Source organism: Pelmatolapia mariae, linkage group LG7 (assembly GCF_036321145.2).
Source record: "Pelmatolapia mariae isolate MD_Pm_ZW linkage group LG7, Pm_UMD_F_2, whole genome shotgun sequence".
NCBI lineage: Eukaryota > Metazoa > Chordata > Actinopteri > Cichliformes > Cichlidae > Pelmatolapia > Pelmatolapia mariae.
This window is the reverse complement of record NC_086233.1, coordinates 36143258-36166547: the sequence shown is the minus strand read 5'-3', so window position 1 is coordinate 36166547 and position 23290 is coordinate 36143258. Positions and strand designations below refer to the sequence as shown.

The following is a 23290-nucleotide window of genomic DNA, read 5'->3' as shown; positions in this document are numbered from 1 at the left end:
TCTGATTTTCTCACCCAATAAAGGAATATTTAATATATCAGTCTACTCTTCATTGTATCAGAAACAGTTTTCACAGCTCGTACATTTTCCTTTTTACACATATATGTAAGCATTGAGCCAAATTTAGTAATGCCAACATATTAGACGAACAATATTTGTCTCTTATATATAATACATCTGTATATACACTGTCAAAGATACTTGTCTTTGAGTGAAGATTTAAGGTGATAGGTAATATAAATAACTGCAACTTTAATCTTTGACCCAGAGTTCAAGCTCACTGCTGTAATATATATATATATATATATATATATATATATATATATATATATGTATGTGTATATATATATATATATATATGTATGTGTATATATATATATATATATATATATATATATATATATATATATACCATAATAATCTGACAATACATATAATATTGGCCATATTATATTTACATTACCACAGTGAGATGATTTTAGTCTCATGAACAACATTAGCTGATTGTTATTTACTAACTAATGACTGTTCAGTACAGAAATGAAGCCCAACTATCATGTTTTACAGTCCCGTGGTCTCAGCCTCAGATACTCAACTAATCAAAGTGATGTCATGACAAAAATGAAGGACCAACAGAACATTTTTTTCTCCTTCATTTCTGTCAAACAAAGCTGTATGACACGTTTCTCGCGGTTAGTATCATGGTTGCTAGGCAACCTGAACAGCGCGACCGTCCCATTTCACAAGCCTCTCACTTCCGCACTTCCCGTACTTATAGTACGCACCGTCCGTAGTACGCGTAGTGTGCGTACTTCAAGCGTGCATACCCTGAATTGGGACACAGCCTATGAATTTGGACAGCCTTCGGCGCGTCGCTGTGACGTAATCGGTCTACAAATGCGGCCTCAGGAGGAGGCAGCCCATGAATTTGGACACGACCATTGTCTGCATTATACCGATATTACTGTGAACGGTATGATATGGCCCAGCCCTATCTGCAACTACTCCACGACTTTCACAGTGTGTAAGTAGCTTAATGTCTTTGATTGTGAAAGGAAGGAACAGGAAGAATCCCTTCTCCTGCATGTGTAGAGTAGATCAGGTTTACAGAAGCTTCAGGTTTCCTCTGCGAGGCCTCAAAGAGCGTTCATGAAGACGTCCCTCCAGCAGGCACTTGTTTGTTTTGGGGGGTAAAACAGAGTTTAAACACAGGGATTGGCGGTGAAATGAAGCTCAGGTTTTATTGGGTCAGACAGATACATTTCTGTTTTAACAAAATAAAATAACCACTTATGATTGGACAAAAAAACTTGAAACTTTACAGTAAATACAAAATTCATTGTGTTCATTACATCGATTTTAAATGTTCAGGAACTGTGAAGAAGACTTTCAAACAGGTCAGGTAGCGTTGGTGACAAAGAGTTCGGTCCTCTTCTAGTTTGTAGAAATGGTTCTGATCCGATCAAAAATTTTAATGCCGGACATCAAAATAAACACGGATGGAAACTTTTCTGGAATAACGAGCAAAGCCTCGGAGGCGTCTGCTCCACTGACGGTCGGCAGTGCTGGGATCCTGACTGCAGGTTAGCTCTTTGAACTTTTGGACTTGAACACAGCATTGTTGTAACCCTCTCTGTTCCTGGCGATCTCAATCGCGAAGAACTGAACCCTGGTGGCTGAAACCAGAGAAACAGGAGGCAGTCAGAACTCACCTTTATGGGTTTCTTAATAAAAGGGTCATTTTGTCTCAAATCAACAAATCTTATTTTCTGCTCAAATGTCTCAGATCTGCAAAAAAATCTTAAGATCCAGAGTTTGAACATTTATAAAAAGTGCTGTGGAGTTTTAGCTTCATATTTCAAACAATTTTCTATTCATTTTGTAAAATTCTGGATATTTTTTAGCATATTGAAATCTGAAACATAAATCTCTAAGCTGTAAGAAATTTTCACTGTTCTTTCTCATCATCTACATCAATCAGGATCTGTACTTTAGGACCGATACATTAAAAAATGTCTCAGTATCTCTAGTTAAAATGTGAAGGAAGTACAGTACGGTGTACTGTGTGTTGTACACAGTATATATGTTTACATTTTTTTAAGTTTCTATTAAAATTGAACACCAAAGCGGAGAAGGCCCATGCCTGATTGAAGACGCCAAACTCGGGAGAACACACGGAGGTTTAATTCTATTCTACAGGCAGCACAGTGGTGCGGTGATTAGCACTGTTGCCTTTATCACCATTCTATCTAGAGTTCGCATATTCGTGTTTGCGTGGGTTCTCTCCAGGTACTCTGCTACTGGGTACCACGGTCCAAAGACATGCCCATAGGTGTGAGTGCGAATGGTTGTCTGTCTCTGTGTTAGACTAGGGTGTCCAGGGTGTACCCCTCCTCTCACCCAATGGTATAGGCTACAGTGACCCTGACAAGAGGATGTATGAACTTCTGGTTTGGAGAGATGAAATGAAGCAAAGCAGTCTCTATGATTCAGTTTGTAGACTTGTTCTTGTTGTTGATACTTGTACTTGAGTACAAACGTCGTGAGTTAAATGTTTACCAAAGATGGTGTTTTCCTCCGTGTAGTCCTTCTCACAGTCCAGTCGCAGCAGCGTGCCATAGTTGAAGTCTTCGACGAGTCCTTCGAACTGGTTACAGAATGGACGCCACGTCTGAAAACACAAACCAAAGCTGTCTGATCCACCCAGCATCTGTGACTCTAAGCACTGATGGAGGAGCAGACTGAGCTAACGGCAGGTGCTGACTGACCTCTTTGGCCTTTTCAGACTTGAGGTCGTCTGCGTTGAGCAGCTTTACGTCGAGGTCTTTGAAGGTTTCCCTGAAGCTCGAGTAGATTTTGTCGTCCATCTTCGTCAGCTTCAGGAACTTTGGATCCACCGACGAGATGAGCTGAAGGCAGAACGGAATCAAACACCTCATAGTGATAACCCACAGCACTCAGCTGGTAATACAGATCATGTGATCTTCAGCCTGCTGAGGTCCGATAAAGGCAGTCGGTTTTGTGAAGGAATATCACGCCGTCGTCTTTAATAAAGCGAAGCATTCCTGCAGATAACCAAGCCTTTGACCTTCGAGCAGACACGGCGTGTGCTGGTTTCAAACCAGTAACTAATAATAACTATAACGAGTCATAACCAGCTCCATTAACGTGGTGAAGGGTGGAGCAGCAGGTGGACTTACATTGAAGTAAACCTCCGCATGGTTGTAGGCCTTCATTGCCCACATGACCTCGAGCCGCGGCTGAAAGGAGAAAAAAAGTTTGGATTCATCACACTGTCAGGAATGTCTCTTTGGGAATATTCAGGAATAATTACGAGGTGTTCACAGCACCGCAGAATTGTTTCACATTTCATGTTTAACGTGAGGTCTTCTAAGGACACAGTGACTGATGAAGAAGAAGATGACGTAAACTTACATCATTCCCATAAGCCTCTGCAGGCAGAGACAGAGCATGTGCAGCTGCTGCAGCTCCCTCCGCACCCTGAAAACACACAAACACACACTGTCACACACTCCAGTATCATCAAGGTCTGTCATGGCGTCATCAAACACACTGAGCAATAAAGATCGTTTGAATCGTCAGCAGGAACACCTGAGCTTCAAGTTTTCCACCAACAGGTGGAGCACAGGTTTGTGTTGGAAACTTAAATTAATAAAAAATAAATAAATCCCATTTTCACACTCTGATGCTGTTCTGTGTGTATGGAGGTCCAATTCTGCCAGAATAAAATGGTAAAGATTTAATAAAGGAAATTTAAAAAAACGAAATTAATATGTGACTTCACAAATCAGAACTGAGTTTGAAGAAATAAAGTTGGAACACCAAAGTAATTGCTTAAAGGAGCTTGCTTCTTCGACATCTTTAAGAGTTCTAAACAAATGTCTGTCCTCCTCCAGAAAATCTTATGTACGCAAACGCGCGTTGCAACTTCTTATCTGGTGCGTGTCTTTTATCTTGAAAGCGCATGCGCACCTGCGGACCACTTATGTGCACCCCTGTACACACATACATATATATATACATTACAGCAGGCCGATATGACCAAAAATATTTATCACGATATACATTTGAAAGTTTGCGATAACGATATAATTGACACTAGACAAAATAACTCCACAACTTTATTTGTGCAAAAAAAAAAAATCAATGTATTTTCACTTAAACAAGCAGCTGTTTTTTATGTGCATGAAACTTATATAAAAATTTAACAGTGCAAATGCAAATTCCTTGCTGACAGTTTAACCAAAAGGCATTTCCAGTGGAAATTGGCCGACAGATCCTCAGCATAACCATGTATAATATCCACAAAACTTAAAAAGAGGTTAAACACACACAATACGGTAATATTATGTTGAAGCACAGTACGTATCACTCCGCGAGGCTCCTGCCTATGATAGCCGTAATGCTCCGACAATCCATCAAGCGGTGCGGGTTCGTAGCTTAGCAAAGTCATACTAAAACATTTGACAGATTTTCGAGCGCCGTGTACCACATAAAATCGTTTCGAGGTCAGTAAACACAACCAGAATTTATATATAAGGCACACGGGATTATAAGGGGCACTGTCGATTTTCAGAAAAATCAAAGGATTGATTTTAAGTGTGCCATATTTTCCAAAAAACACGGTAATAACGACGGCCCGCTAGCATGCTCTACCAAAAATAGTGCTTTGTTGTGTATCTGACGGACGAAAGCCAAACCAGTTCCACACCACTGAAGTTGCAGCATTTTTACAAACCAATTCTGGTTCATCTGTTTCATTCAACGATCCGCTTTCGCCCTTCTCATTCTCTGTCGCTGCCATGCTTTTAACGCCATGTGCGTATGAAAACAAAGGCACTGCGCATGTGCGTTTTACCCATATTCTATGCGATATTTCATTTTCTTATCGTTGCCCAACATTATTACCGTGAATGGTATGATATGGCCCAGCCCTAATATATATATATATATATATATATATATATATATATATATATATATATATATACATACATATATAGATAGATAGATAGATAGATAGATAGATACACACACACACACTTTTTTTTACCATTTGGATTGTTTTAATTCAGTAATGCATATACTCTTATATATTGTACATATATTTATTACTTTCAGATTTAGCCATTCTTATATTTTGCTTGTTTTACGTTATTGTATTTTTGCACAACTCTGTTGCTTGTGAAGCTCGCACACAAGAATTTCACTCTCATGTACTGTACCAGTGTTACCTGCACATGTGATGTGACAATAAAAGTGATTTGATTGATTTGATTTAATTCACACTTCTGATTTTTTGCTCAAATTTTTTAACTTTTAATCTCTGAATTTTTATTTTGTACGTCCTGACTTTGACCTGGGCGATAACCAGGCAGCGCAGTCAGATGTCACAGCGGCCAATGTCGTTAAAAAAAGTGAGAAGAGAAGGCTTCAAACATGGACTCCACCCCCTACGTTCATCATCACGCCTCAGCAGGTCACACTCTGATGGAGGATACCTGTTTCACCAATCACATTCATTCACTGATCTGATTTCCACGTCTCCTTCGTCAGGCTGTGGGACAGGAAGCTTTAAACTGGTTCCATTTAAAGTCTCAGAGCTCTAATGTGCAGCTATCACCTTAGAAACAAGCAGTCCAACTGAGCATGCTCAGACACAAAATCATTCACTGCAATTCAAATCTTATGTTACTTCTCTGTGCCACAAATGAATGCAGAGGGCCCATATTAACAGAGAAAGTTGATAACCACAGTAGTTTTATAAGACGAGCCAACTCAAACAAAGCCTGACATTGATGAACTTCCTGTGTGACCACGACCCTCTGATCAACTTCCTGCTAATAAAAATAAAATAAGAGCATTAAGTTTAGATATTTTTTGAAACATTCAGCTGTTTTGGTTCATAAACACAAACAGAAATCAGGTGATCAGTCTCTTACTTCCGGAATAAACAAACCCACACTGACCACGTGACGGCGTTACGCACAGAGCAGTGTTGCACGTGGCGAGCAGCCCTAACACTCTCTACAGTTTTTATCACACAAAACATTTTATCAGTGAGCGAGCTGAACACAGAGGTCAAAGGTCAGAGCTCATCGCTCCCTGCACGTGTGATTCTCTCAGCTAGGTACCTTTAGCTGTTAGCTAACCATCTCGAGCTGCGTCGATAAACCGCGCGTATCTCAGCCTCATTTCAGCGTCTCCGTTATATCAGTTCACAAACAGCACCAATACACGAACACACACGCGCGGGTTTTCACAGTTAAAGTCGTACCAGAGCGGCAAGTCCGTTGTCTGACGCCATGTCTCCCATCCGAAGATCGTCTACGAATCAAAGATGGACCACTGTCAGAGACTTCACGCATGCGCATTGTCTTGCGTGGGTCCCAGCGACTCATCAACAGTGACTCATCTCCTTTTTTTACGATCTCTGATCTCAACTTTAACACCGCGTCACGTCACAACATTTAAAGGGCCAGAGGTGCGCTAAAAACAGTTAATATTTACTTTTAAATAAATTAAATTTAAAGAAGTCCAAAGAGGGTAAAATGAAAAAAATGAGTGACAAAAGGAAAAAAATTTATCTACTGCCCTCAAAACGAAAAACAGTGAATTATTATTTTTTACTTAATTATTAAATTTAATCAATAACAATTAAACAAATAAAACTGAATGAAAAGTATATAACATTTATATGATAATTACTTTATTAAATTCAATGTGTAAATGTTATATTAAACATTTCTGTCTTCGTTTAAAATAACCATCAATGAGATTAGAAATTATATGATTGATTATATGTTTTTGTAAAAATAAATAAATAATAATAATTATAATTATAATCTATCTTTCTTTCTTTCACCTTGTATATCTAAATGTAATTCTATTTATAACTATGTTTGTTACTGCTTGCTTTCATTTTTATATGGATCTCATTTTTATTTTTAATGATATTTTATGAATTTACTTCATATGTAATCTTGTGTTATCTTGTGCTCCTAAATGTAATGAACACATATGAAAATATTTAATTAAATGTTTTATTTATCTAATTTATTTCATTTGTTAAAAAAAATAAATAAAAATAACATTGATCAATCTGAAGCAATTACTCACTAATACAGTCTGCAGTCTGTGCTGCCCCCCTGTGGTAACTGAATGAATTTCATTTCTAGGTCCAAAACAGTTTGTTTTTTTGTTTTTTGTTTTTTAAATTCAGAGTAACATTTAAACTAATTTATGTTAAATCACAATATTATCATGGTACGCAGACATAAACAGGACCAATGAACTGAAAAATATGATTACAGTAGTAAAATACAAAGACACTGACAAAGAGATTTAATCGTGGTTTAAAACGTTCAATGTTTCAGTCTCAGATCACATGATCTCATAATTTTGAATTATCATTATTGTGTTATTTTACATTTTATGCTATAAAATAAAGAATTTGGATATTCTTACAGTTTATGAAAATTGTTTAAATTAAAACAGTAATATCATTGAACAAAATGTTTTTTTCCCCTAAAACAGTAATTTAATCTCAAAATGTGTAAATGTTGTAATTATTTTAAAATTTAATTAAGTTTCTTGTAATGATTAAAAATATTATTATGCTGTTATTTGACTCCTCAACCCTGAAGATGTGGGGTATGAGTGGTTATAAAAATTTTATAAAAATAGGGCTGTCACTATATCACATGATAAAGTATTATGATATGTGTCTATGTATGTGTAAATATTAAAAAATATAGAAAATAATAATAATTTGTCTATTTTTTTTTTTCAAATGAATCTATAATTACGTAATGTGAGTATGAACACTGATATTTAATATGTTATTGTTATTGTCAGTGCTGGTAGTATCTCACACCATCAGGCCAACATTTGGACATTTGATCTGAAAAATGTACCTGATGTAAATAAATAAATCAAATCTATATCCTCTGTAAATAAAAAATAATAAAATAAATAAAAACTTGGGAGTGGCTTTGCTCTTTTGGCAGACTTGGGCTTCCACAGAGGATGATACATTGTGCTGTAATTTTTGTAATCAGACGTAATATTTTCCCGTGTTAATCAGATAAACGGAGTTCCCTCTGATCACTGTAAATGTTTCTTGTTTGGTGTCTTTTTTGGTAAATCAGGTGAGGTTGGTGTTTTTTCTGGCTCTTTCTGATTGGTTGGAGCATGAAGCTTCGGTTTTTCGGTGCTGAGCTCCTGTTTTTACGTATTTATGATTTTATTTAATGCGAACGTCACAAACGTTTCCTCCCCCCGCGGAGCTCCACAGTGGACCGACCCGGGCAACAGGAAAACATCCTCCTCCTTCTCCTCCTCCTCCTTCTGGGGTCACAGCAGCCCCCAGCCCTGGCTTTAAAACCAGCCAGCCGCCACCTCCTCCTTTTTCTCCTCCCTCCACCCTTCCTCCTCCTCCTGTCGAGGCTGTGAGGACGGAGCGCCTCCTCTCCTCTCATCTCCGGTCAGCCTGATTCTCCTGCTCGGAGGTAAGATCTCCCTCTGTGCGCTTTTCTGTTTTTCTCGCGTCGCTGCAGACGCACTCGTCTCCTCCTCACCCTCCTCTTCCTCCGCGTAATGAAGCCTCAGATCGGCCACATGACCGCAGAGCTCCTTCATCCCTCCGCTGCTCCTCAGCTCGGAATAAAAAACAGCGTCTCAGGTTCAGTGTGTGTGTGTGTGTGTGTGTGTGTGTGTTTTCGGGCCTCAACCGGCTCTGCTCCTCTTAGAGGAGGAAGGAGATCTGTCGGTATGATGTTTTGATGGGGTTTTTTTTCGGGTTTCTGTGAGATGCAGAAAATAAAGAGAAATGATTATGATGAGGAGGAGGAGGTTTAAAGCCTCCTCCAGGAGGGGAGCAGCAGTTGATTCAGTCTCTAAAACATGAGGGAATGATGAAAATGCTACTGCTGCTCCTGGAGGAGGCAGGAGGAGCTCAGCGTTTACCTCCAAACAGATTAAGAGGAGCTGCAGGTGTGTTTGGTATTCATGGCTCAGCTGTTGGTCAGAAAGTTACACCTGGCCCATTAGAGGCGGAGCTGAGTCAGTCAGGGATTCATGAGGCTGTCTGAAAAGATAGTTAGAACAGCTGCTCTTTGGGCCAGATGTGGTGCTGATGTCAAAGCAGAGCTAACATCTGGGACATTTAAGGCTGCGCTGAAGCAGCCAGAACACCCTCGGCCAATCGTAGCCCAAACACCTGCAGCTGAGGACCAATCGTCATCATCGCTAATATTCCTCATGCTCTCAGAGATCCTGGACACCGAGGTCTCTGTGAGAGCAGCTGCGACGCTCTGGCACTGATCAGTTCTATTATCGGTGATTAATCAGAGAAACTCGATCAGTTCAATCCACAAAACGTCAGAATCGGTGAAATGCTCTCTCACAGGAAGGTGGATCAGTCTCTGGAAGTCATTTACTGATCATCACTGAACTGTTGGAGTGAAGAGGCTTCTGGGATGGGAGCTGAAACATTTTCAGGAAACTTACAGAAGTCCAGTCGATTTCTCCTTAGCTCCTTAGATTTGAGCTGTTGATTCATCAGCTGATTGGTTTATTGGTTCTGGTTGTTTACGATCATGAGTCCAAGAGCTCCCAATAAAATCTGATATCAGATTTTAGATGGAGAAGCTTTCAGTCAGTGCCTGGAATCTGCCGATCAGGTTGGAGTTCAGGTTCAGACCTGATGTTCTCTGAGGCGGAGTGGTGATGAGGATCTCCTCTAACAGAGTCACCGTGGTGGATCCTTCTGAGTGTTTCTGTAGCTTCACAGTTATAAACCTTCCAGTGTTTCTCGTTTGACTTGTATTTGGTCTGCAGCTGTTTTCATGATCTGGTTCATTATTTGAGTCATTTTTCTGTTTGTTTTCTGTTCAGATGACACATTTGGACTTTTTGAACAGAAAACAAACAGAAAACCAGTGAAAGCATGGCTGACATGCTGCAGACCGTCTATGAGTTTCCGGCCTGTGTGCTGCTGGGATGTGGATGTGAAGCAGGCCGCTGCCTGGATCCACCCAGCGCCTGTAAAGTGTGTTTAAGTGTGTGTGTGCTCAGGCTAATGGCAGATAAAAGCTCTCAGTGATAAGACTATCGGCCACACAGAGCACTCAGCCTGCTGTCAGTCCTCAGAGACACTCAGCACAGTCAAGTAACCGAGTACTTTTACTCAGCAAGCCGCTGTAACTGCAGCCTCAGCTTCCTGCAGAGAAAAGCAGTAAAGAGTGATTTAAACCACGAGCTACAGAAATAAAACAATAAAATGTCCAAAAATTATCCCTGTTATTGAAAAATAAAAAAGAGCGCTCCAGAGGGCGTCCCTCCTGGAGCCTGATCGGGTCTGCATCAGTGTGTGGTATCTCCTAATTGTCCTTATTTCATTTGTATTTGTGAAGATATGATTGTTTTTGTTGGATTTCACAGTGGTGAAAAATCCTCCCAACAGTTCCTCATTACCAAACCGAGTGATTTCTATCCAAGTCCTGCTGGAAAAACCGACCTAATCTCCGAACCTGCTCGGTGCAAGAATAAAATGTCATAAAACATAATGAAGTGAAACTAAAGCAGGAAACATTAATAGAGAATAATTCATCAAAGTCAGCCTGCTTTTAGATGTTTCATGTTTAAACATTTCACTTCCAGCTGCTCACTGTCCTTCATCCTTCAGACACGGCCTTCATCGTTATTGTGCAAACACACTCAAGATACAGTCAAGGCGGCCTCACGTGGTTATTAGAGCAAATGTTATAAAATTACAATAAAACAACTAAAAATGTATAAAAGCAACAAAAACAGTGATAACAGGAAACTGAGTCCACCTTAAAAGTTTAGGATAAATCATTCTTTGTGTTATTAATGCTGTGTTATCCAGGGCCGGGTGGCTGAGGCAGCAGCCTAAGCAGAGAAGCCCAGACCATCCCTCTCTCCGGCCACCTCCTCCAGCTTATCTGGAGACACAATCTCTCCAGCATCTCCTGGGTACAGAGGAGGCCCCAGGAGATCTTATGTGCATTGTTCAAAGAAAACAGTGATGAAGAAACTGAAGCTGAAATCAGACGTGTTAAAAACCCTGGAAGGGCAGAGGTGAACCATCATCTCTGAGGTCACCGGAAACGTTTGAAACTGGATTTTTTTTTAAATCAGGAAATCATTAGCATCAGTGTAGCCAATCAGAAACAAGGAGTTTACAGGGAGAAGGTCACATGGGCTGATCCAGATTTACCCTGCTTCAGAGCGAGGGGGACAGCAGGGTAAGAAGTGATGCTCCCACCATGCCTCGGGCCTGTTGTACCAGCCTGTGTGGGCAGGTCTGAGGTTGCTTCAGGTGGTCAGGTCAGAGGTCAGCTGACTGAGTTGAAGGAGGCTGGTTTCTCCTTTAGAGATTCCTTCTTCCTAATGGTACAGACGTACTCCAAGAAGATCAAGCTGGGATTTATCAAGTCCAACTGGAGATGACTTCACCCCATGGTCTGACTCCATCATTACCAAAAAACGAGCAGAAACAGAAACAAACTCTGTGAGCTCATCAAAACAAAGCCATGGCCACCATTAAACTTCAGTGCCCCCCCTGGGTTATGGTAGATGGGCCCTCCTCCCTGATCCTGGTTTCATCCAGTTAAAAGGGAGTTTTTCCTTTCCACCATCGGCAAGTATATCATAGGTGTTCATCTGATTGTTGGTGTTTTTACATCACAGTAGCTCTTTGAGGCAACCATTGCTTTGATTTGGCACTGTATAAATTGAATTAAGGAGCTCGTTAACAGAAGCAGGTGTTTACAGCAGGTTTCTTCTCGGCCTTTAAGATAAATTAAAGCTGCTGGATGAGTTTATACTGTTTGACCTCCTGCGGGAGGATCTGAGCGTGCTCCTGGGTAACGTTTGGAGGAGAACCGTCACTGTGACTCTCACACATGTTCACAGATCAAGTTCAGCTGAGGTCGCTCTCCTCTCACTGATCTGGTGTCAGATTTTATGGTTGGACAGCGATGGAGGGGGGGGAGGGTGAAGCTGCTCTGCTGACTCTGAGGACAAGCGTAACCACAGCAGCCGTTAGCAGCGGCTGGGCGTCGCCCGGCTGGGCAAGCTGATAAACAGCAGAGGGGAGGGGGAGGAAGGGAGGAGGGCGACGAGATGAAAGGAGATGGTGGGGGACGGTCAGAGGAAGGATGGAGGATATCCTCCCCCAGCTCTCATGTTGTTTAGGTAGAAGGTGTGCCCCCTCCCCTCTGACAGCCTCGCTGTGACTCTCCAGCAGTCGTCCGTCCTCAGCAGCTCCAAACACCGTCTGAGCCGTGAGTAACACCTTTAATGCTGAACGCTCTTCATCAGGACGCTGTCACACATCCTCACAAAGCTGCAGCACCTTCATATACACTCGAGCTCGTTTATCACTGTCAGACTTTCAGCATCAACACAAAGATTCAGATATTCACTTTACTGTGTCTTGAAGTCACCACGGCAACCCAAACATCACCACAAGTCTGTGTCTACTTTCTGAAACTCTTCGCAGCCAATCAGAGAGCTTACTGGAGACAGCAAACTGAGAAATGTAAGTCAAAAAAATAAACACCACAAAAACATGAAACCATAATTTCTGCTACATAACTTGGCACTTTTGCTGTAACGAAACAAATTTCACACCTGTGGGACTAATAAAGGTCATCTTATCTTATCTTATCTTATAACACAAAGAGAAAGAGTAAAAATAAAACAGAATAAAAACAAAGCTAATCTACCAAAATAAAATCAAAGGAAAAACAAACAGAAACTGCATTTTAAATTAGTTTTGAAAAAATTGTCCAAAAACTTCAACAAAAGCCTCTTAAAGGTTAAAAGACTTTTGATTTAAAAAAAAATAAAGAAATAAATAAAGAAATAAATAAAATAAAGAAATTAAGAAATAAAGAAATTAAATAAAGAAATAAAAACTACAAAAAATTAAAAATGCAGCGAAAACTCTGAAAAACAAAAAAATAAATAAAAATAAAAATCGTCTCAAAACTCTGCTGATCGGATGTCAACGGTAAAGGAAACAAAGGATATGAAACAAAGTCCCCAGAATGCCTCGATGCTTCTTCCTGCATCCTTCCTCCTGTTCTGTTTCCTTCTCTCTGTTTCCTCCTGTTCTATTTCTTCCTGGATGTTTCTAGTGGTTTCAGGAAGGAAACGAGTTGACATCATGTCTGAGGCTGTGCTGTGAGAGAAATTGCTCTTCCTCTGATTCTGGATCAGATGAGTCGAGCTCGTTCGTTGGAGCAGCTGATGCGTTCACTAACCCTCTCTCTGTTTTTCCTCTGCAGCTGCTTAAATCAGGTCGGAGCGACTTTCGTGTCCGCAGCTATGCAGAAGGTAATGAGTCACTGCTGGAGCTTAATCATCACCACACTTACACCTAAAATATTGCTGCACAATGAGGTTCACACTGAGACTTCAGCTCAGTGAGCAGTCTGTCACTCTGAAAGTTCATTTACACCTTAAAGTGGATGTATTCTCACTGCAGCAGCTTTGCATGATTCACAGCTCAAAATAATCCTTCATGACCATCATCTGTCTGAAACAAGCTGTTGTTGCTGTCGAGTCAGATCTTCTTCTCCTTCTGGTTTGTTTGTGGTTTTCACCTGCTCTTTGAGCTGGTGCCAATAAACTGGACTGTTTTCACTTCCTGATTGTCTCTTCTGATTGGCTGTTTGGCAGGTGGAGGGACGGGTAACTCCGGTCAACCTGCCGTCCTCGAGGGGCCCGAGCACCCCGGGGTCTCCGGCGACGGGCATCGTGGTAACGTCACACCTGCTCAGACGTTCAGATGTTTATTTACTCGTTCCATCCATGGAAACATGATTTTAACACATTTACTTTATTTTACTGACATTTTCTACTTTTAGTAAACGTACTATTTGTAAAAACCTCTGCAAAATGCAGACTTTCACCACAAGGTGGCAGCGTTTACTGTCAAAGTTCTGCATGTACGATTTTTTTGTTTGTTGAAATTTGAGCTCTGATCAGATGATTTTAGTTCTTTTAGTTCTTCATTTATTTTTATGTTGAATGTTGAATTTTTACGTTGAGTAACGGGCTGTTAACTAGCTGTAATCCTAGCCAGTAAAATTAAACACATTTATACATGGAGTACTTGTATTTGTATCTTTAACCTCCAAAGACCCGAACTCTTCCATGGCATTTTTCATTTCTCTTTGATATTTCAGCTGATTGGGACCCGATGAATGTAAAAACAAAGAATTACCAGATTTTCTTTTTTAACCTGATTTTTGTTTCTGAGAAAAATTAGAGCCACATATGAGGATATTTGTCTAAAATTTCGATAGAACAATGGCAGTATAATGTCCTCGTAAGTGGATATCAGGCCCTTGTAGAGCAAAATTTAGTATTTTAGTCTAAACAACCCAAAATGTGATGCCCACGCATGTGGACGCCAGGTCCTAGGAGGTTAAGTAATGTTTGTGATGATACTTGGAGTGCTCCAAGTATGATACTTGGAGTGCTCGTGGTAAATAAAGAACTTCCTCTGTCAGACCCGTGTCAATGACCAGGTGGTGGGCTACAGAGACCTGGCGGCGCTGCCCAGAGATAAAGCCATCCTGCAGGTGGAGAGACCGGACCTGATGACCTACCAACCCCACCTGAGCTTCTCCCCACTCGACCCGCCACGCAGAGAGGTGCGGGTTTGGATTCTTTAGTAGTTAAGGAACGTTATTGCTTCACTTTTCAACCCTGAAACTGAAATATTTGACTTAAACACTGCTGCTAGTCCATTTGTCAAATGAGCCGACCTCTGACCCCGACTGACAGCACTGATACAGCAGCGTTCAGGGACCGACAAAATCAGAACAGACAGTTTCCATTTCAGCTTCTCCTGCCAATTTAACACTTTTCTCATAAATATTATAAAAAAAACTGGAGTCACATCACTTCCTGTTTCCCCTCGATGGCACTGATATGCTGTCATTAAAATCCTGACATCATATTTAAAGTCAGAGGAAAGGAATAATCTGGAATAATCCTTAAAGGAAGATCAGATGAAACTTTTACTTTTTAATGATCATATTTCATAGATATGCTATAAGTTTTTTGATTTTAACTTTAATTTTCTTCATAATATACAGGGTTTTTTTCTATATTATTGAGTGCACATTTATTAAAAGAATATCAGCTGAAAAAATAGGTGTGTGTGTGTGTGTGTGAGCACACAGAGGTGTGTGTTTACAGGTCATTACTGACACTAATGTAATCCTGAGGCCTGTTCGATGCCTCCAGCTGTTGGACTTTATTAAATTCCTGCAGCACCTATGATGACTGTTCATATCTGTGTTCTCTGCAGAGATCTCTGTCTCCTCCATCCACATCTCCAGCCTTGTCTCCAACCATGTCTCCTGAGGTAAGACCTCATCAGTCCATGCTGGTGGTAATAACCCAGCTCCATTATTCATTTCCATCCCGGTTTCTTCTCCACCTTCAGGCCACGGGGATGTAAGCTGTTTTTAATGAAGTGGCAGTGCTTACGTTTTTCCAACTGTTCATTCAGGCCAGGCTTTTCTTTAATGCTCTGGTCCGGTGACCTGGAGTCTGGAACAAAGCCCCACCCACTCAAGTTAACCTGACCCTGTGACACTGAGTAGACCTGCATCTGTGGTCGATAAGACTCAAACACAAGCTTTGATTGGTGGTTCAGTTCTTGGTGCCACAGCATTCGTTGACCTTTGTGAAACCTCGAGTGCTTCGCGACCTCGGCTTTTTAGGAAAACAGTGGTTTGTACGTGTTCTCGTCCAGCTTTCAATCTCAGCTTTGTCTTCACGGCAGTGTTGAAACCGTGACGCTCGCTAGCCGGGGAACAGAAGGACCTCTGTTCAGACGGCTGGAAACTCCCCTCAGTCAGAGCGCGAGGGGCAACACAAAATAGGAGCTCCGTTTCTGTCCGGATTTAAAGGACGGGTCATCTGTGCAGAAATCACTCAGTTTGGGTCCTTTTTTAACTTTAATTAGTAAAAAATACATTTACAGCACAAACATGGTCCACAGGTCCAGTTGGTCAAAAGTGAAATCGTGTTGTTTAAAGGAAAAACAGGATTACATGTTCGGATAAGATCAAGTAATCCAGTCCAGCTTTTTTATCTGGATTAAACCTTCAGTTTGTGTTGTTCAAAACACTGGAACAGGATTAGGATGACTTCCAAAATATCAGGATTACCCTGATCCCAGGGCGGATTCAAAATTTACAAAGAAAAAAATGTAATAAAGAAAAGTTATTCCAAGAAGAAAACTAGAACTGATAAACTTAAGACAATAACAAACTTGCACCTGGACTACAGTTTTCAAACTTTGTCCTATACTTACATTAAAATACTTGTTTTGTAAGTTTATTTATGGTGCATTGCATGTCATACATGCAATATGTTTATATTTAGGACTTTAATTTTTATTCATACAGAAAACAATTATATAAAAAAGTGTGAGCTGGGAAGTAAAGTCAAGGCATTGGTTTAAAAAAAGGTTTTGAATTAAGAATGATAAATGCAATCATAGTAGATGACAATTAAATTATTAAAACTTAAAGCAAATCCAGCTCATTAAATCACATTGGAAAAATTGTAAATAGTCTTTATTTTTACCTTCTTTGAAATTATTTAAATGTTATGACTTAAGGACATCGTCCACAGTGTTTCTGTAAATGATGGTGATTTGTTGTCAGGTCAGTGAAAAAGCAAAAACAATGAAAATTAACATATTTAATATAATTAATTAAAGGTCCTTTATTTTGAGTGAATTTCAGTGCCCCCTGCACCCCAATTAAATTACTGGTAATCCCTAAAAGTTTATACGGGATCAGAGTGAACCTGTCCAGTTCTTGTGTGAACAAGAACATGAGCTGGACGAGCTGGATTACATCATCCACCAAAGGAAAAAAAGGATCATTTTTATCCAGATTACACCTTTAAAAAGCTACAGCCACCTGTCAGCCAAAGAGGTCACGCCACACAGCAGCTTTGTTTTATGGGCCTCTTTGATTTAGACATCAAAGTCCTCACGGTCAATCGTGTGACCCACGCTGACGTTCTGACTCACTGATTGGTCTGAGCTCACCTGTCAGGCCGTTAAAGGTTAAAAGACTCTGTTTGCTTCCAGGTGAAGGGGCGCAGAGCAGAAAGTGAGAGCGGTTCTCCTGGAGGATCCACGCTGCAGCTGCAGGCTGGACGCAAGATCAGCACGAGCCTGCAGCATTTCCACCGACCAGGTAACACACACACACCTGAGGGCTGTCAGGACTCATTAACCCTAAAACCTTTCTCAACCCTGAAGGCGAAGCGGCCGTGTGTCTGAGTTTGTGCGCTCAAGCTGCAGACTCATTTAAAGACTCGTAGCCGGTGTGAACGTCATATTTCTGACCCTTCATCACCACTTTGGCTTATTTCATGTGTTCGGCCAGATAAACAGCTCAAAAATATTCTTTAATTATCTTTTAGTCTTTTATTCGAGATATTTAGAGTTCTGCACTGTCTTCAGCAAACAAAAGACAGGAAACACTGGAGAAACCGTAAAAAAAAGTTTTTATGCATTTTTTCAGATAACGGGACCAACATTTACAGGAAGCCTCCTATCTACAAACAGGGTGAGCTCTTCCTCCTCTTCCTCACTGTGTGTGTGTCTGTCACTGCTTCATCACTCAACAACTTCATGCTGTCTCCACAGACGCTCACAAACACGGCGAGGGCAGCGGCGTCATCCAGTCAGCAAAGTTTCCCGCAGCCCAGCCGCCAGATCCCAACCAGCCTTCCAAGATTGAGACCGAGTACTGGCCCTGCCCACCCTCACTGGCCGCCATGGGTAGCACACACCGACACACACACACACATGCGCGCACACACACACACCTGTGCTGTGAGGTCACTGGTAACTCTGAGGCTGAATCCCGCAGAGATTGAGTGGCGGAAGAAGAAGGAGCTGCAGGAGGAAGATGAGTTTGAGGACCTCACAGAAGAAGCGAAGACGCTACAGGAACAGGAGCTGGAGAAGGTTTGTGACCGTGGCCCCCTTTTTCCAGATTCACATTTTGACTAAAAGCGTCATCTGACCCGCGGTTTTGTGACCACTCAGATCAAGTCCAACCTGGGCCGTCTGATCCTGAAGGAGGAGAAGGAGAAAGCCGTCCACTTCAGGAGGAAGACACAGTCATTGCCCGACAGAACGCACATGCATGGCAGTAAGAGCGCTCGCACACAACCACCGCCTTCACATGCCCCACTTTCACCACGGAGCGCTCCTCTGACGTCTCTCTGTCCACTTCTACCTGCAGGTTTGTCAGCAGGTGCCTCGAAGTCTCCATCACGCTCAGGATCAGGCCTGACCCGAGTAAGTGCTCACACCCGACACGGTGCAGAGTGAGACCCCGAAACTGGAGTTAAACCGGACTTAGACTCACTTTAAGTGACTTTTTTTTTATCTCACTGTAGTAAATGAATAATTAAAACTGGAATCTGGTTTGAAGTGTTTACAACACGAACAAACATGGGCGGAGCTTCTGGACAAATGAAGCATTTTTTCTTCCTGAGCAGCCAGCAGGGGGCGACAGCTGTGGCTGCAGAAACACTTCTTTCCTATAGACGTGTATGAAACAACTGTTTGTGTTTGTTGGGTCAAACTTATATAAAATTAAATCTCAGTCCCACGATGTTTCAAAATGGAGGATTAGCTTTGGTATGAAGCCGCACATTAATTAGCTGATGAGTCGTTGCACCGATGGAGGTGATGTCACAGTGGCTCCGCCCATCTTTAACCACCCGTGGCGTAAATTTAACGCTGAAAAGGACTGGTTGTGTGTTGCAGATGCAGTCGGCAGAGTTTTCCACAGATGGCGATAAAGGACGGCCAGGTATGAGTCCTCGCTCACCTTTTTCATGACATCAGAAAAAACAGCGGCACTGCTGGTTTAACGAGTTTATTCTGAGCGTGCAGCTCTCACAGACGATTGGTCACATGAGCCTAACGCACATCACATGAAACAAAAACAACCAGAGTTTGTAGAAACGAGTCACCTGTGAGTGTGCTGATGAACTGTGCCTGACACACCTGAGTGACATCACTCGGTACTAACCTCTGCTCTTCCTGTTGTGTCTTCTATCTTTCAGCTGCTCAGGTAAGCATGTCTGTGTGCATGACCTGTTTAACCTGCACAGCCCTGACACACCTGAGCACGTTACTGGCCCCGCCCCCACAGCTGTTATAAAGGAGTCTATGAGCGCTGACTCGCTGTTGGAGCCTCTGGTGGTCGTCAGAGGAACTGCAGGTTTGGCACCCAGAGGTCAACGGTTGAATTTAGGTTCCTGCAGCTTTGCATACCTCGACATAAAGAATCAGCTCCTCTTTACCACTTTAGCACACCACTGGTCACTTTGTGACTGTGAATTGTGGACCAATCAGAAACTTCACAGCAGGGCGACTAACCCCACCCTCGTATTTCCTGCAGTCTCACGCCTCTCTAAAGCCTCACTGGTCTGTTATTGTTGGATTATTTCTTATAAAACACTCTCATTAAGTCTTTGTCTCTTTGATAGACAGTTTGTAAGGAGGCCCAGAGAGGTCAAAACACCAGCAAATTGAAAAAAGCAAAAAACACAACAGAGGTGATTCAGGTGAACCAGTAATAGCAAACATACATGTACAGTACATGAATCATGTGATTAGAATAGCATCTCTCCCTCAATCAGCACCAACCAATCCTCGGCTTGTTTTACTGTCACCGTTGCAGCTTTTCATCACGTTCTGCTTCATATTGTGAGATTTTGCGATATTTTATTATTTGCTATGTTTTCTGAAGTCGCATTGCATTTGAGCTCTCAGGGCCACAGACGCTGTTCTGTGATGCAGACGCTGCAGCTGTTGAGGATAAATCCAAACAGCGCTATGAGGCAGATGTGGCGCAGACCATCAGGAGCAGGAGGGCTTTGATGGCCCACATGTCACGATCCAGCTGATGTTCACAGAGACACTGTTGGGCTCGAGCTTTAACGTGTTGGACTGTAGAAAACTTCAGTGTTTTCCATGGAGGAAAGCTTCAGTAAAGATACCACTGGCTTCATTTCCTGTCACCGGCTGTTTGGAACGCTCCAGGCCAGAGATGGAGAAATCCAGAATTTAGAAACAGTCTTCCTGACTTGTGCTCACAGAAGCGTCAGATTAACGTGTTGGTTTCATGTGTCGTGTTAAATCTGTCTGAGCATTTTAAATGTGTGTGTGCAGAATGGTGACACTCGCAGGGAGCGCATGGACCGAGGAAACTCTCTGCCGAGCATCCTGGAGCAGAAGGTGAGGCGCTCCACGCTCGCATCCCGAAGCTCTGGTAGAGTAGCTCTGCATGATTCACAGTTCAAAATAAAGCATATTTATCTTACAGCTGCTCTAGCCAATCAGAAAAGAGCTGACTTAAAAGGGGAGGAGTTAAAACAAGGCATTTCAGACATTCAGACAGGGTGAACTGGTAGGGGCTCTTCAAGCCTCAGGATCAGATAAAGGAGGATTATGTTGAACTGTGAATCATGCAAAGCTGCTCTGTGAGGTCCAGGAACAAAATTAGACCCTTTTTAATCACTTCGATTAATGATTTTACGTCTGAATTTTGTCTGAATTTTAAAAATCAGTTGACGCGAACAATCAACTGATCAGATCTGACTGGTACTGTCTCTGATATCATTGTAATACTCCTAACTCAGGTACTACTGGCTCGTTACACTGATGTGTACTTTGCAGTGTAGTATCCGAGTACTCCCTCCAGCTGATGGCATGCTGTGTATTTCAGATCTACCCCTACGAGACACTGGTTGTGACCCACAGAGGGCGCTGTAAGCTGCCTCCAGGCGTGGACCGCACTCGGCTTGAGGTGAGTATTACAGGAAGTGGGACGCTGTGCTGGGTAGTCATTTCCTGTCCTCCTTCTCAGTGTCCCAGTTGAAGCTTCTCTGTGGTAGCACTGGTTTCTCTGGTTTCCCAATTTGACTGTTTGAAGTCAGACTTGTTTGCGCGTCCCAGTTTAACTTTAGAACTGGTTTACATAAACTTTCTCAGAGGTGGGACTGGTTCCAGTCCTCCCAGTCTGAGCGTCGCTGCAGCACGACTGCTTCACTGGAGGTTTTAACTTCTTCTTCTTCTCCTCCCCGTCAGCGGCACCTGTCCCCGGAGGAGTTTGAGCAGGTGTTCAGGATGCCGATGGCCGAGTTTGAACGCCTCTCGCTGTGGAAACGAAATGAACTGAAGAAGAAAGCCTCGCTTTTCTAACAGGAAGTGACCTCATCCCAACAAATACTTGATGAAGCTTTTAAAGTAGGAGGAGTTCAAATAAAATATCCAATCAGCAGACACACACAGAGCCAATCACCTCATTCCGACACGTCCTCCATCTTACTAACCGTGCTCCTGGAAGCTTGCCGAGGAGCAGACCGGTCCTGGTTAACCCTTTACTGCGACTAACCTTAATCGATACACTGATTACCTGTGCCGCGCATATAATCACCACTGCTTACAGGTCACCACATTATCTTCATCATCTTCATCACATGTAATCTCTGTAGCTCTGTCTCCTCACGTGGATTATTCCCAGCTCCGGGTCTGATCCACGTCAGGGACCTGCTGCGGGTCCCTCAGATTTCACGCCATCTTCAGATGTTACGCTAACATGAAGCTGCTTCACTTTCATCCTTGTAGTTAGACAGTTAGATGGGATTATTATTGGAATAGTAAAAATGAAAATGACCTCTTACAGCTTTCCCAATCATTTCCAGGTCTAGGAAAGTCATTATGGACACCTCATAAGGATTTGCGGAAAGATCAGACCTCAATCTCCAGCATATCCTGGGTCTGTTAGTCAAACCTCAGATTCAGGAGGATCATGATCGTTATTCAGAGAGCTTTCTTTTTAGTGACAGCCCGTTATCACGGGCTCAGCACATTCTGCTGATGAAGGAAGCCTGCAGCTCTTCCACGATCCTTCACAAATCTACAGAGCAGCTCTGGGAGTTGCAGAGGCTTCAGGAAGTCTGAAACCCTCCGGGCTGCTTCAGGCTGGCTGTAATTCCCCTGGAGGCCCAGCTGAGGGCGCTCTAAGCTTGCCATCAGCCTGTTCTGTCAGCTGCAGAGAAGCAGGCTGCTCGTGGTGATGATTGTGGTCCTGCAGCTTCATGGTAGCGGGCCGGGTCTAACAGCTGATTGTATGATTAACCACATGCAGCTTTTATTTATTGGACGATTGTATTTTTTCTGCATTTGTCTGCTACTGTGAAGCGTTTTATTTTGAAAATCTTGTTGAAAATATTTTTGGCTGTATAGTTTTTTTTTCTGTTTTTAAATATTACTCCACGTGGAGTTCAGACCACACACACACACCTGCAGTTCCTGCTAGCTCACCTGGTGTCACCTGTGCCGTCTCATCCGTCCCTCGCAGTCCTGTTTCTGTCCTCTGATATAACGGAGACCAATAAACTTGCAGAGTAATGTCCGTCTCTCGAGTCTTTTTTCACACATTTTCACCATAAAAGCCCTCCGTACCTGCATACCAGAACTCAGACTGGAACCAGTTCCAACCACACGGCTCTGGGACTTGACTGGTCGTCAGTGTCAAGGCATTCACACATTCAGACCTGGGTTCTTACTTAGCTTCCACTTTTATCATCCACTCACAGTTTTGATCTCCACCTCTGGCTCGACCCCACCCTCTCTCTGGAGCTTTGGGTTTTTCTGCCTTCATCATCATGATGATGATCACCACCATCATCATCATCATCCAATTCTCCATCTCTCCCCAGCAGGGATGTCGAACTCATAGCTGCTCCCCGTCAGTGTGAGAAGTTTAACTGAACATGAGATAAAGTTTTTCCACACGATGAAAAAAAATGCCGTCGCAGGAAGTGAAAGAAATCTGTCAGCGCGACTGTTTGAGCTTAAACTGAGAAATAAATGTGTAAAATTACAGCAAAGTGCAGTAATTTTAACACAGAAAGTTCCTGTTCATTCACAGTGAAAGTTTTTATATTCTTTATTCATTTATAATTTTTCATTTTCCAAAGACATCCAGCGGGCCGGATCAAAGACTTTCCCGAGCCAGATCTGGCCCTTGCACCTTATGTTTGACACCCTTGCTTTTACTCATTTAAAAAAAAGACGGGAGTCAAATCATTTACACTGAGCTCACTGATGTGGGCAGGAAAACACAGCCTGAAAGGTCAGAGTTCATCTGAACACCTCTGTGTG

General features: G+C 42.2%; 2 protein-coding genes across 7 annotated transcripts; one reads left to right on the top strand and one right to left on the bottom strand.

Moving 5' to 3' along the window:
- Window positions 1-1223: 1223 nt before the first annotated feature.
- Window positions 1224-6417, bottom strand: pbdc1 (polysaccharide biosynthesis domain containing 1). The gene is made up of 6 exons (XM_063480881.1): window positions 6299-6417; window positions 3436-3501; window positions 3201-3260; window positions 2769-2909; window positions 2560-2671; window positions 1224-1676 (listed from the first exon to the last, which is right to left on the bottom strand). The coding sequence occupies exons 1-6, from the start codon at window positions 6335-6337 to the stop codon at window positions 1585-1587; spliced, it is 510 nt and encodes a 169-aa protein (XP_063336951.1). The 5' UTR covers window positions 6338-6417; the 3' UTR covers window positions 1224-1584.
- A 1738-nt stretch (window positions 6418-8155) lies between these two features.
- dmtn (dematin actin binding protein) lies at window positions 8156-22534 on the top strand. 6 transcript variants are annotated; one of them, XM_063478931.1, is made up of 17 exons: window positions 8161-8531; window positions 10913-12589; window positions 13341-13389; window positions 13735-13815; window positions 14571-14714; window positions 15377-15433; window positions 17180-17288; window positions 17619-17663; window positions 17744-17878; window positions 17970-18067; window positions 18149-18254; window positions 18348-18403; window positions 18878-18923; window positions 19180-19187; window positions 20291-20356; window positions 20847-20927; window positions 21209-22534. In XM_063478931.1, exons 3-17 carry the CDS (start codon window positions 13381-13383, stop codon window positions 21320-21322), a joined length of 1155 nt encoding a protein of 384 aa, XP_063335001.1. In that variant the 5' UTR covers window positions 8161-8531; window positions 10913-12589; window positions 13341-13380; the 3' UTR covers window positions 21323-22534. The 6 variants fall into 6 exon arrangements, 1 of the variants encoding a protein (XP_063335001.1); XR_010094352.1 differs by lacking the exons at window positions 20847-20927; window positions 21209-22534 and having other exon boundaries at window positions 8156-8531; window positions 10913-12332; window positions 12551-12589; window positions 19180-19337; window positions 20291-20341; XR_010094349.1 differs by lacking the exons at window positions 20847-20927; window positions 21209-22534 and having other exon boundaries at window positions 8156-8531; window positions 10913-12332; window positions 12491-12589; window positions 19180-19337; window positions 20291-20341.
- Window positions 22535-23290: the final 756 nt, after the last annotated feature.